Here is a 13,521-nt window from a genome sequence, read left to right as displayed (position 1 = left end):
AAAAAATCGGCCGATTAATCGACCTCTAATGATGGCTGCATTCCACTTAGGAGAGGTCCTGGTATTGGGCATGCTGACTCACTGAAATATCTTACTGGGACACTTGATGGAACTGAGCCATTGTTAAGGTTATCAATTTCAGCTGTGCTTTTCCTACTATGACAAGTCAACATGTCTGCTGTGAAAAAGGTCCACTTATTTTGGGGAACACTTGTAAAGATTTACAAAATATTTGTTTAACGTTAGGGCATTTACTATCTAACTGGGATGTTTTGGGACCAGTTGTGGCAGGACTGCTTCGCGGTGACGTTTAACCATGTAGCCAACTAATTTAAATAGCTCACCTTACTGTATTGTATTAAGAGTTTACTTGAAGCGTAACTCTCGCCAAAATGCAACCTAGGGGCTTTTTGTGAATGTACCAGAGTCAAACTTTCGTTTAAAAGTATAATTAGGACAGAAGCGCCACTTTTAAGATTGTCTGTATTTTCGTTTTCGGTCAAATGGCCTTTTGAATGGGAGTGCTAGGGGCACTGCTATGATCGCATCAAAATCTCTATTTTTAAAACACTAAGATGGCTCGACACAGTATCACCAGGGGCTCTACACCTTTACGAAAGCGTTGAGAACATTGTTTGTGTACCCAGAGTTTACTAAAGAAAGAAAAGAAAGGTTTTGAACAACTCACTTTAGCAGTTGTTGTTTACGCTCTACGCCACCTTGCCAGTCCAAACGAGTCGATATCCGAATGCGAATGCGAACGGACTCCATAGGAGGAAATGTCATTCTTATACGAGGCTCCTTTTTCAACTACAAGGTCAATATTGTTTTTCACTAAATGACAAAACAACGAATTATCCGTACATTTATATGGAACTAAGCTTTAGGAGCTTTCAGTCTTTACTCTCCTCCCTGTTACGTTGCATTCGGAGATCGGCACTTTTTCACAAAAAGACCCTAGGTTGCATTTTGGCGAGGGTTACGCTTTAATTTAATATTTTATGTGGCGTTTTATGTTACGGGGTGCAAGTGTTCACCAAAACAAGTTCCTTCCCGAGAGCATTTTGCAGAGCCACAGTCCGGAGCTTCGCGGTGATGATTGTGATAGGTTTAATGTAGTGCTGTCAAACGATTCTACGATCTATTCTAAATGTCCCTTGATTTATTTTTGTCCCATTATTTTTTTCTCATTTTAATGCTCTTATCAACATGGAAAAGTGGATTGGCTTGCTTTGTGCTTTTGTCACCTGGCTTTGGGGGGGGGGGGAGAATTCCGCATCAGCTGTGTGCTTGGCCATCATGAAGTGGTATTTCAGACTGGACGTGCTGCGATGATAGCTCAGTTCACAACGACAAAACACACAGATCACTTTGGTCTTGTCAATGGAAGCATTTGACAACTTTTTAAAAGTAAACTTACCATTCAGAATCTTACTGGCATCCATTTCGGCATCTGGCACTCGCCATCCACTCAAAACGTAACGTTAGCCTACTACTCTTTGGCCGGCTCGCGAGCCCAAACAGGTGTGTGCGTCGTGCCTGTTGTTTTGTTTCCGGTCTAGCTAGATCCGGTGTGGTGTTGTAGTTTTTCTAACGTTACTAGTTGTTGCAACAGCATGTGAAAAAAACGACAAAGTTTGCTAGGCAAAAAAGAACGTTAATCTCGCGATAAAAAAAATTGACGCCGTTAAAATGGGTTTGTGTTACTGACAGCACTAGTTTAAAGAAATGCAAATAACCAAGAGCATTTTTTTTTTCCTCCTATCCAGGAATGTATTTGGTGTAGTCAGACCTTCCTCCGCAGCTCTGCGGAGATAGAGCTGGCAATGCGAGACTCTAGAGGAGTAGACGGAGCCTGGGGTCAAACGCTGGAAGAGTTTTTGGATTGATGGGATGGATCGAAGAAACAAATAGACAGTCGAGCAATTAGCTGAGCTTCCCTGGCTTTAAATATATGACTGACATTTAGGTCTGAGAGCATATTGCTGATGGTAAGTGATGAACCATAGTGACTTATTGTGATGAATGGAAGGAACAATTTACACTACAAGTTATTGAACCAAATTGGGTTTTATTTGTCAAGTCATATCACAATTTATTTCATCACACTGCTTTAATATTCACGTTCCTTTTTACACCGTTAGCAGTCACTTCTATTCTTCTGGCTCACACAAAGAAACATTGGTGAATTTTAAAGTGTGACTAATAAATGAGTTAAATATGCCTCTGATTTTTTACTGAATAAACTCAAGATTTGTTTTTAATGGATTTTAATGAAACAACTTGACTAGCTGTGTCTTGTTTTTAGTCCATGCTTATATTTTCATATTTTAAATACATTTACTTTTCACTTCTACTCCTCATTTATTTCTGATTGAACACAGTATTAAAAGGGCGCTATGCAGTTTTGACCATTTCTTCACTTTTTGCTCACCAGTTTCTCTATAGAGCTCCCCCTACAGCTTCAGAATAGATATTTGGCAGCTCCAATGTTTACTTGTGTCTGACTCCTTGCTCGGTCAGTCTGCCGTTTCCTCTTGCTCTGTTCCTCCGACAATGCTTTCCTAGCTTTCTGCTTCTTAGCGATAGCGTGAAAAACTCCATCACTACCTTGTTAGCTGGGTTCCTGAATAGGTGTATGTGTGCAGTGCCGTGAAGCAATTGGTTACATCGCGAGACCTGATATCTCGCAGGCCGAAAGTTGCAAGGGTGGTTTTTCCGCTCACGGGCGCTAGGGGGAAGCGAGATGACCACCATTCAACTCGAAAAAAGTCACATAACCATTCCCAATGACTCCGAAGCTGTTCAGTTAAGGTAAATTAAGCTGCATATAATAAGAAACAAGCCTGACACAATAAGACTTCTAATCAATGAATCTGACATCATGTAGATAATATATTTATTCTAACTTTCCAACCACTTTCTAAGTTGCTAATAGTATTGAATTAGCAATACACACACTGTTTTAAAGGATGAATTTGTCAGGGGATGGGCAAAAAACTCCTCAAGCACCATTACTCTTTCTTCCTGAATTGTTTTTAAAATACATTTTTAATACTTACAGTACAGGCCAAAAGTTTGGACACACCTTCTCATTCAATGTGTTTCTTTATTTTCATGACTATTTACATTGTAGATTCTCACTGAAGGCATCAAAACTATGAATGAACACATATGGAATTATGTACTTAACAAAAAAGTGTGAAATAACTGAAAACATGTCTTATATTTTAGGATCTTCAAAGTAGCCACCCTTTGCTTTTTTTGATAACTCTGCAAACCCTTGGTGTTCTTGCTTCAAGAGGTAGTCACCTGAAATGGTTTTCACTTCACAGGTGCGCTTTGTCAGGGTTAATTAGTGGAATTTTTTCCCTTATTAATAAAAAAAGCAAAGGGTGGCTACTTTGAAGAATCTAAAAAAAAAAGACATGTTTTTAGTTATTTCACACTTTTTTGTTAAGTACATAATTCCATATGTGTTCATTCATAGTTTTGATGCCTTCAGTGAGAATCTAAAATGTAAATAGCCATAAAAAAATTAAAGGAAACGCATTGAATGAGAAAGTGTGTCCAAACTTTTGGCCTGTACTGTATATCATGAATCAATCTTTAATTATAGCTCTTTTTGTCTGTCTGTTGCCTGTAGCCCGCATCGGTATAATAACACTGAGCATCATGAATTGTGTTTATGACCCACAGCATTAAGGAATAATGAGAAAAACTGAGGAGAGGGAGGATGTGTACGGTGGCCGACAGGGGCAAAAGCCCTGCAACTTCAGAAAACACACGCAAATAGACAAAACACAAGCAAATTAAGAAAACAACTTCATTAATTTGACAACACATGTGCAGCATTCAGCAAACGCGCTGCATATACACACAACACAACCAAATATACAAACGCGCTGCAATTAAAAAACGATGCAAAAAGAAAAGCACACAAACCCCGAAAACAAATGCAACAAAAAAACGCTGCATCCAGATTCCACAACGGAAGTTCTCCAGACCTCTAGAGGGAACAGCTAATCAGCTGGATTTTGGCTGCATGGTTTACTAAACAGGGAGGGTCTATTTTAAATAGTCTATTTTTTGTATTTCAAGAGCGTATTGCACCACAATATGAATACAGATTGGTCACTTATTTTGTTGTATAATCACAATATTACACTTGAGGGAGGTCTACACTTCAGTGATGCGCTTTCGTACCTGGAAATTAAACCCTCTTATTTAATGTGGCTTAAACAAACATCAACGTTAAACACTGATGCAGTTTTAAAGGTTTTATTACCACGAGTTTACAGACACGTCTCTGCTGATTGAGTATCAGCTGTGACCCGAGCCGAGACACACCCACCAAACGAGAGAAAACATATCTCAAACACATACTAAATATATACAGTCTATGATCTCCCCGTTGCACACCGTTCTGAGATTAAACCTCTCTCTCATAGACGGTTATGCTCTCCCCCCAGCCCAAAAAAAATTCAGCTATTCCACTGCTAAGTGTAATATTGTGATTATACAACAAAATAAGTGACCAATCTGTATTCATATTGTGGAGCAATACGCTCTTGAAATACAAAAAATAGACTTAAAATAGTCCCTCTCTGTTTAGTAAACCAACCAATTTACCGTGGGATTTATCAAACTGAATAAATCCAGCCTGCACATAAAGACAAAATGCTTTGCTTGCTCCATTGTGTTGTAAATAAGACATCTGCTGAAAAAGTTATTGTATTCATTAACATGATTGCCGTACTGTTTAGTTCAAAAACATCCAAAACACCAAAGGAAGACGAGCCGACCAAACGCAAGCTTTTATTTTGAAAAGTCGAAGCTCGAGCACGGCACCAGCCTCCCGGCTGAGACGGGAGCAGAGACTGTATATTACTAATATATTATATTATGTTATTAATAAGGGCATGAGACAGGAGTTCTCTTTTTACTATGCAGCCATATCCGACTCTAATAAAAAGGGAGAAAAGGGGTCGAAAATTCAGCTGATTAGCTGTTCCCTCTAGAGGTCTGGAGAACTTCCGTTTGTGGAATCTGGATGTAGCGTTTTTTTGTTGCATTTGTTTTCGGGGTTTGTGTGCTTTTCTTTTTGCATCGTTTTTTATTCGCATCGCATTTATGTATTTGGTTGTGTTGTGTGTATTTGCATTGCGTTTGCTGAATGCTGCGCATGTGTTGTCAAATTAATGAAGCTGTTTTTCTTTTTGCATCGCTTCTTTTTTCGGGGTTTGCTTTTCTTTTTGCATCGTTTTTTAATTGCAGCGTGTTTGTATATTTGGTTGTGTTGTGTGTATATGCAGTGCGTTTGCTGAATGCTGCACATGTGTTGTCAAATTAATGAAGTTGTTTTCTTAATTTGCTTGTGTTTTGTCTGTTTGCGTGTGTTTTCTGAAGTTGCAGGGCTTTTGCCCCTGTCGGCCACCGTAGATGTGGGGCGGCAGAGGGGAAAAGAAACAAAAAACGAAATAAAACAAAGGAGGAAAGAAAAGAAGGCAAAAGAAACCAACAGTTAACAGAGAAAGAAAGAAAAAAGGGATAAAGAGGAGAAGAAAAATTAAGTGAATGTAGAGAAGAGGAGAGAAAAATTGGAAAATGAAGAACATAGCTGTGGTTGCTGATGTAAATCTCCCCCTGGTTAAAACAAGATGATAATTAAAAATGTACCGCAGGGTCACACTGTGACTGGGGGGTGTGCACGTGGGTGTGTGTATTTGTATGTGTGAGTGTGAGAGTGTGAGAGAGAGAGAGAGTGGGGTGCCTTTATTGCTGTAGGTGTGTGTGTGTGTGTGTCTGTGTGTGTGTGTGTGTGTGTGTGTGTGCGTGTCCCATTAAAAGGTGTCCCTGCTGCAATCAGTGTACAGAGGCCTTAGGGCCTATTTGTTACTACATCAATCTGGAGTTAATGGAAACACACACTCATACACGCATACAAACACATTTCTGCCTACAGTGCTAACATTGTCGGAGAGACCGCCAAACAGCGGGACACACATGCACGTATGCACTTGAACGAACACACAAACACAAACACACACACACACACACACACAAACACACACACGGCAGGGAAGGAAGCCAGCAGGCCCACAGCAGAACACATACCGTTTAGTACAAGCTAATCCCAGTGAGATCCATTCACTTTTTTAGTAATTTCTGTCTTATTACTCATCAGACCTTTCTTGTTGTTTTCAAAGAAGCGTATTGATTTTTATTCACATTCCTAGTTGAAATGATCCTTTTACTTTCATGCTGGTGCTCACAGTGCTAAAAGGATGTGTCTGAACCTGATGTAAATTGCCAATCCAAACATCCTTTCCTCTGAATCTGAAAATCACCCGGTGAAGACGAATCAAAGGGAAAGGACTAAATTTGAAAATGTCATGGTTTTGACTATCGGCCAGTTCTCATCAGTAGATAAGGAAGCGCTGTAGCCGGCGAGTCCTGTGCGGGCTCTGTAAATGTTTTAGCACAAAGTAAATTGGATTGAATACATATCTGTTCATAAGTCACTGTTACAGTAATGACTGACTAGAGGAGATGAAAGGACAAAAACGCAGCAGGACAGGGATAAAGTGCAGAGGACAGCAGAGTGGCACAGACACCATCTTTAAACTGACTCACCCAAGACACCAAATCCTCACCAGCGCTAGGCCTGCTGTTCTGTGCATGAACCTGACCCCTGATTCCCCTAAATACAGCAAGCAATATACCTACAGGGTCCAGTAAAGCATCTCTTTATCAAGCTCCCAAAAATAAAGCTTGGTGAGTGATAAGGTGATTCTGGTATAATGGCCACAGTCGGAATTCCAGGTGATGCCTACTGGCTCAACGAGACTTTTTTACATACACAATCTCTACAAAATAAATCAATATCCACGATGTTCCACTTCCGGGACTGCTCCGGTGCCGCCGAAAATCCGCCGGATGTCCCTCTTATCGGACGGATATCCGTAACCTTCCGCTTTCTTTGTGTTGGCATTCTAAACGCCGGTGGACTTCTGAGGACTATGGTTAAGTGCTCCTCAGATCTCTGCAGGGTAAATTCAGACAGCTAGCTAGACTATCTGTCCAATCTGAGTTTTCACACTGCACGACTAAAATAACGTTTGAACGTACACATCTTCCCCAAGTTCCTTCCCCTAGGCTATTTTGCCACGACACCGTGGCTGCGTCCGGCGCTTAGCGCCGCACAAGATGATTGCGATTGGTTTAAAGAAATGGCAATAAACCAGAGGACGTTTTGATCCCATACCGGAAGGCTATGTGGACTAGCAAGACCCTCCTCCGCAGCGCTGTGGGGGAAGGTCTGGCAATGTGAGACTACTACAAAAGAGACGACTGTGAAGGAAGTCAGCCGACACTAGTCTTGCATTGCCAGATTAATCTCACCAGCACCGGTCAGCGCTGGACTATGGTCTGGCTACACCACCTATCTGTTCTGGGATAGGGGAAAAAAACGTTGGCTTGTTTGTATTTCTGTAAACCAATCAAACTGTGGTAACCTCCGATAGCAGAGATAAGGAGAGGGGAGGAACATCCGGCACCTGAAAGACACAGACTTCAGATTTTATCCCAGCAATGTACATTCGTTGAGCCAGACCAGCCGACACAGTCACAAGACGCAACTGCTGGGCCTTTATCCATTAGAATGACGTCCATATTGGACAGTTCCACACCTCAACGTTTTCGTAAAATGTCTATGTTCAGTGCCAAAGCAGAAGTAATGTTTATGTTCTCTCACATACTCTGTTATATCCGCAATCTTTCCCGAACCATAACCAATTATTTTAGACGCCCAAACTTATTCAACATAATCAAGTGTTTAAGATGCCTAACTTTAACCATACTTTATGTGCCATAACCATGATCCTTCCCTAACTCAACCAATGTTCTTGTCTGGTGATAAGATTGTTAAAGGTGTCGTAGGTAGGATTGCAAAGATCCTGGACTTTAACTAGGAATTTTAACATCGACAACTTCTCAGTCCCTTCCCCCCTTTTCGCTAAAGCCCAAAACGGTCTCCTAAGCCCCTCTCCCCACAAGGGAGAATGAATGTGTGTGCATGAGCAGTGATTGACACGCAGTTAGACACCCCCCCCCGGCCTTGATTGGTGCATCTGAACAGGGAGCGGTGGATTTTTGCAAATCGCACTACAGGCTGTAGGTGGTGCCAGAGGAGACAGATTTTTTTTTTTTAATTACCTGCTTCATGTAGTTCTACTTGAACATAAGGTCAGTTTCAGCTAATATGCATACACCTTTAATGTGCATGCTCTGGGGTCCCAAAAAAGTTGATGCCCCGAAGAATTGTTTTGGTGTTTGTGGGAGGTTAGCAACCTTCGTTGGAATTAATGGAGCCCCATCTTGGAGCATGGTACCTATGTTCTCTTAATATATCCATGCTCCTTCTATTAATCCATTATAGTTACACATAAGCATGTTTAATTAAGTGTAGTTAAGTTCTTGATAGCTACCTACGCCAAGGAGGTTATGTTTTCGGTTCGGTTTGTTTGTTTGTTACCAGGATTATGAAAAAGAAAGAAAGAACCCATGGCATTTTGGAGCGGATCGTGGACGTGTAGTTAGGATGCAAAGTGCTAGCATCAGTACTGAAAGGATAAAGAAAAGAGCTCCACTTACAGGAACAAAAATCACCATCATTAAATGTGTGTAGCATTGGCAAGTTAAAACAGAGGCACCTCTCCAATGCACAGAAATAAGGTGGAATTATATTTTGCGTTAAAGGTTTTTGGTGTCACTTTGTAGCACATATGCACCTCTACGGCAGGACTCCAACTAACCACTTGCGTCAAGTAAAATTCCAGCTTTAGTGTTCATTTATGCCTGAATGTCAGACTACAGAGGCACTTAAGCTGTCCATCTCTGTTGGGACAGGGCACAAATAGAAGTGTCCATGGTAAAGTCACCATGAAGAAACACCACAGAAATTAGCACTTTGCACCAAAGACGACGACAGCATTTTAAAAACGAGGACCTTCAGGATTACCACTTTAACCTAGGAATAAAGAGATAGATAAGTGCTGTTGGTCCTTACCAGGCGTGATTTCTATCGTGGTGTCTTGCCTCTGCGGGGGGAAAAGGACCTTGGGAGGCTGAGTGGTCTGCAGAGCTGTGAGAGAGAGGGAAAGAGATACAGGGGCAAGGTTGATTATAAGGAGTGTATGGACGTTTTAATCTAATGAGCTTTGGTCTGGTGGACATATATCATGACATTATGGGCTCATCATTCCCGTATAAAAAGTATTCAATCTAAAAAAAAAAAAACAAAGGAAAAGACACACACACACACACACATTATATCCATCCACTACTAATATTTACAGCTGGCTTGAATAGAACAAAAGGAAGGGATGTCTTAATTCTTGACTAACAAAGTTAGAACATTGGGTTTACCGTAGCAATTTGCCATGTGTCAAGAAGGAGGTATTTTTTCAATCCAAAAAATAAGCCAACAACTTTACTTAAATGTACAAGCATTTCTGTCAACTGAATAAAAGCAAGGTATTTTAGTAGACAGACAGAGCTCGGAGAGTTGGAGAGTGACACATAATAAGGTCGGTCTGAGATTTGAGTTGCAATGTGGCTACAGAGTTCCACAGTCCACTATTTTACAAAGAAAAACCCAGGGAGAGTGCAGGCCTTTGCTCCACCAACTGATCACTGCCCACCACCACAAAGCCAAATATAAAAGAGTCTGGAGCACGTTGAAACTCACACCCACCAGACGCCGCCTCAGCCACCGAGGCGGCTCAGCGCACAGCTTCTCACACCTCATGATTTCTTTTTGTCTCTTTGCTGACTCACAGCCTTTCAACTTTCAACAGTAGCCACTCTCTGCTTCCATCTGAAGCACCTCTCGATTTCACCTCCCTGGATTATGAACACCAACGCTCTCTGCTGTCCGACACCTTTTCCCATCACCACCTCCAAGTTTCTAATAATCCTATGATGTGTTTCGGCACTGCCATCCTTCTCTGAAGGCTGTGTTACAGCACATGCAGTGTGTTCTGTGCCCAGGATGGAGAAGTTGATATCTGGTGTCTGCTACTTCCTAATGATAATCTGACGATCACATTCTATACTGATGGTTTAACAAGAAACATACACGGTAGTGGAGATGACTGGTATTCAGGGAACATACGGCATCTGTACGTTCAAGGTGAATATAAAGTTGGCTTTGACGCAAAATAGCACAGAAAAAGAACTATCCCCACTTTACTCACGCAAACATTTTGGCTCTAGCGATGGCAATGTCAGAGGTTTGGTCAACAATTTGGTCCAGGTTGATATATCTGAACATCTACATGATGCAACCCGTTCTCACTCTTACTTGTCAAATCCTGACGCTGTAAGATGATGTAGTATTTAAGGTGCCGTAGGTAGGATTGGGAAGATCCAGGACTTAGCCAAACAATTTGAACATCAACAACTTCTCAGTCCCTCCCCCCTTCCTGCTAAAGCCCGAAACGCTTTCCTAAGCCCCTCCCCCCACAAGGGAGAATGAATGCGTGTGCATGAGCAGTGATTGACACACAGTCAGATACCAGTGTTTCCTCTATGTTGATTTGACCGTGGCGGCCCCCCACGGCAACATTTCTGCCCCCCACGGAATCAGAAATAGGGCTGCATTGTTAGAGTGCATTTTGGAGAATAGCGCGGACACACAAGGATAACTAGCCAGTTGAGATGGTGTGTGTACGTCCTTGAGAACTGTAAGTCGTATAACTTCTGTTGTCAGTTCATTTAAGCCTGGTCTTGCAAATTTAAGTTAAGTTAACTGGTGATTTTTGTTGTTTGTATTTTTCACCTGCGAGCTAAATTGCACATGGCTGTTGATTCGATATAATAGCGATTGCTCAATGCCCTTGCTCACTTTTGTATTTGAGGTGCATTATTTACATGCTGAAGTAGTTACACTGCATTAAGATAATGTAATTAATAGTGAGTTTATTGTTATTTGCTACAGAATCCTTAGCTTATATGTCAAGATCAAAGTTGGTCTATATAGTAACTCAAAAAATACAGTTCTATCACAACTGAAAATATGCCTCATTGTGTGTGATTAGAGGTGAATAAATATATTGGTTTGTGTTGCAGCGAAGTGTCAGGACCGTTTTAAGGGGCGGGGGGTGGACCTGCCCCCACTGCTAAAAAAAATCCTAAAGGAAACACTGAGGTCAAACCACACAGGACTTTCACCCAGGAGACCGGGGTTTGTGTCCCGTTCATGTGCCGCTTGTCACTGAAACGTACATTTTGTAACCCCACCCACGATATTTTCCTAAACCTAACTGTCCTGTTCTTGTGCCGCATGTCAGTTAAACGTACGTCAGGAGCCAGAGCGTCAAAAAGTGACGCCAAAAGTCCCAACCATTCCCTCCCGAATATAATGCCAGGGGGCTTGACACTAAAGGAGACTTTTTGTGTCAGTAACAAACGCCAAAGGAACTTGACCAAGCGTTGCTTTTTGACGCGCTGGGAGTAAGAATGTGTTGGCCCCAGAAGATGAATCCTAATGACCTCAGTGATTCTCTGACTTTTTCCTCTAGCACCACCATGACGTTGACATTAGTAATTTTTAAATGTCTTGACAACTATTCGATGGTTTGCCAAGCAATGCAGTACAATTCATGTTCCCCTTAGGATGAATTGTAACAAATTTAGATTTTTTTCATCTAGCTCCATCATTTCGGTCAAAATCTTAATTTATCAGATACTCTGGCTTTTGACCAAAAACATACAAAACCGCTTGAGGTCCGCTGCAGGCTATGCCCACCTTGCCTTTAGTTTCCCATGTTGGTCTAAATACTCTTTCTGTAACTTTTTCAAAGTGACATTAACATTTCCCGGAGATGCCGTTTTTCTTTTCCACCTTGTACCCCAATAACCCTGTCAATACCTCTATCATTCCATCCCTCTCTCTGTATCTCTGATAAGACTGATAGTTTCATTTGCATTCTGAAGGGACCGCTGCACCCTTTTGAGATTAATGAGACAACCCTTCACCTAGACCTACTCCTCTCCAGCTCTTTCCTCTATCCCCACCCTATACCTTTCCTTTCTTCTTTGCTTTGTCACTATTTCCCTTGCCATTCTTATGTAATGTAGGCATTTAGTTGTTGCTGCCTTTCAGAGCAAGAGTAAACATTCATATAAGTAGTAAAAAGAATACAGTAGATGTGGAAATTTGGCTATAAATAGTGTTACTTTTCAATCAGTCCAAGCTTATTGTGTTGGAAAATTGGGTTTTAAGATTTGATTGCATGGCAGAACACACTGCATGGCTTTTTAAGGCTTTAGGTTATAAGTCATTTTGTTGGGTGTACTCTTGGGCTCCTCGATTATGGAGAAATTGAACTGTGAAATTTCCCTTAATAATTTTCCAGTTTTAACTTTTTGAATTGCCCTTAAAATAAATATTATCAAAATATCTTCAAATGTTGGCTGAGTAAGTTTAGCCTTCGGTAGGGGGGAAAGTGCGCGTGTCAAACAAAATAAGACTTTACTTGCAAAATGTTTTTGTGATTGTAAGAGGCCAAAATCTTGAAATCACGATCACAATTTGATTAATTGCACAGCCTTAGTATTTTACCTGCCTGGTATTTTGAGGACTTTGAGCACAGTAGGAGCTATGTCAGAAGTGATGAAGTAGTGGTGCAGTGCTTCTCTCCTACATCCGTCTGTCTCTTTATCAAGTGACACGCCTAACAGATCCTACTTAAAAGCCTGCACTACTGTTTTGTGTTTATGTTAGGTCTTTTGATATACAGAAAGTCTCTCCAGGAGAAAAGAAAGTTCTACTAATACCATTAGCACCGTAAACAGCATTATTGTGTGCCATTTGGACCTTACTGGACACTTTTTCCAACTGTCTTGTAGGTACAAACATACTGAAAACTGAGCAAAAATCTGTCACAACACAAGATGCAACAACACTAGAGCTGTCAGTGTTCTATAACACCATTCAAATTTCATTTGTTGTTTATTCATTATTATTAATATTCAAATAATATTTTAATATTTATTTTCAAATGCAGCCTGTTATTAATATGTACTACTCTACTCAGTACATATGCCACTATAAGCATGTCGTTGTTGTTATACGTTCTGTCCACTAGAGGGACTTCTAACATTAGCCTGTCCTTGGAGGGGATCTACGTCATGGTGCATTGCATTTCTGGCACGCCGCTCTCCGTTTACATTCATTTACCACCGCGAGCACACAGCGACAAAGTCAAATCAACAGAGAACTCTGTCATGAAACATTATCTAACAAGTGTATTGAAGCCCTCTGTTGTAAAGGCTAACGGTGCTCGGTTAGCACAATGACATCATGTTAGTAAGCACAGCCGAATCGATGTGTCATCAACTAAGTAACAACAGCGTTAGCCACGATGTTAACGGCATTGATAACTAAGCCAAACGGTGCTGTCACTACTATTTTAGAAGGTAATATATGAAGTCAAAGCTAACTGACAGCTGTAG

General features: G+C 41.1%; 1 protein-coding gene across 6 annotated transcripts in view; it reads right to left on the bottom strand.

Annotated features, from left to right (window-relative positions):
* il1rapl2 (interleukin 1 receptor accessory protein-like 2) overlaps positions 1-13,521 on the bottom strand; it is a 602,282-nt gene that overhangs the window by 90,619 nt on the left and 498,142 nt on the right. For all 6 annotated transcript variants that reach the window (XM_028589415.1, XM_028589418.1, XM_028589417.1 and 3 more), the window contains one exon: positions 9,071-9,145. In XM_028589415.1, coding sequence (XP_028445216.1) covers positions 9,071-9,145 — 75 coding nt within the window. The remainder of the gene's footprint in view (positions 1-9,070; positions 9,146-13,521) is intronic.

This window comes from Perca flavescens, chromosome 10 (genome assembly GCF_004354835.1).
Source record: "Perca flavescens isolate YP-PL-M2 chromosome 10, PFLA_1.0, whole genome shotgun sequence".
Classification (NCBI taxonomy): Eukaryota; Metazoa; Chordata; class Actinopteri; order Perciformes; family Percidae; genus Perca; species Perca flavescens.
This window is presented reverse-complemented; position numbering and strand designations above follow the sequence as displayed.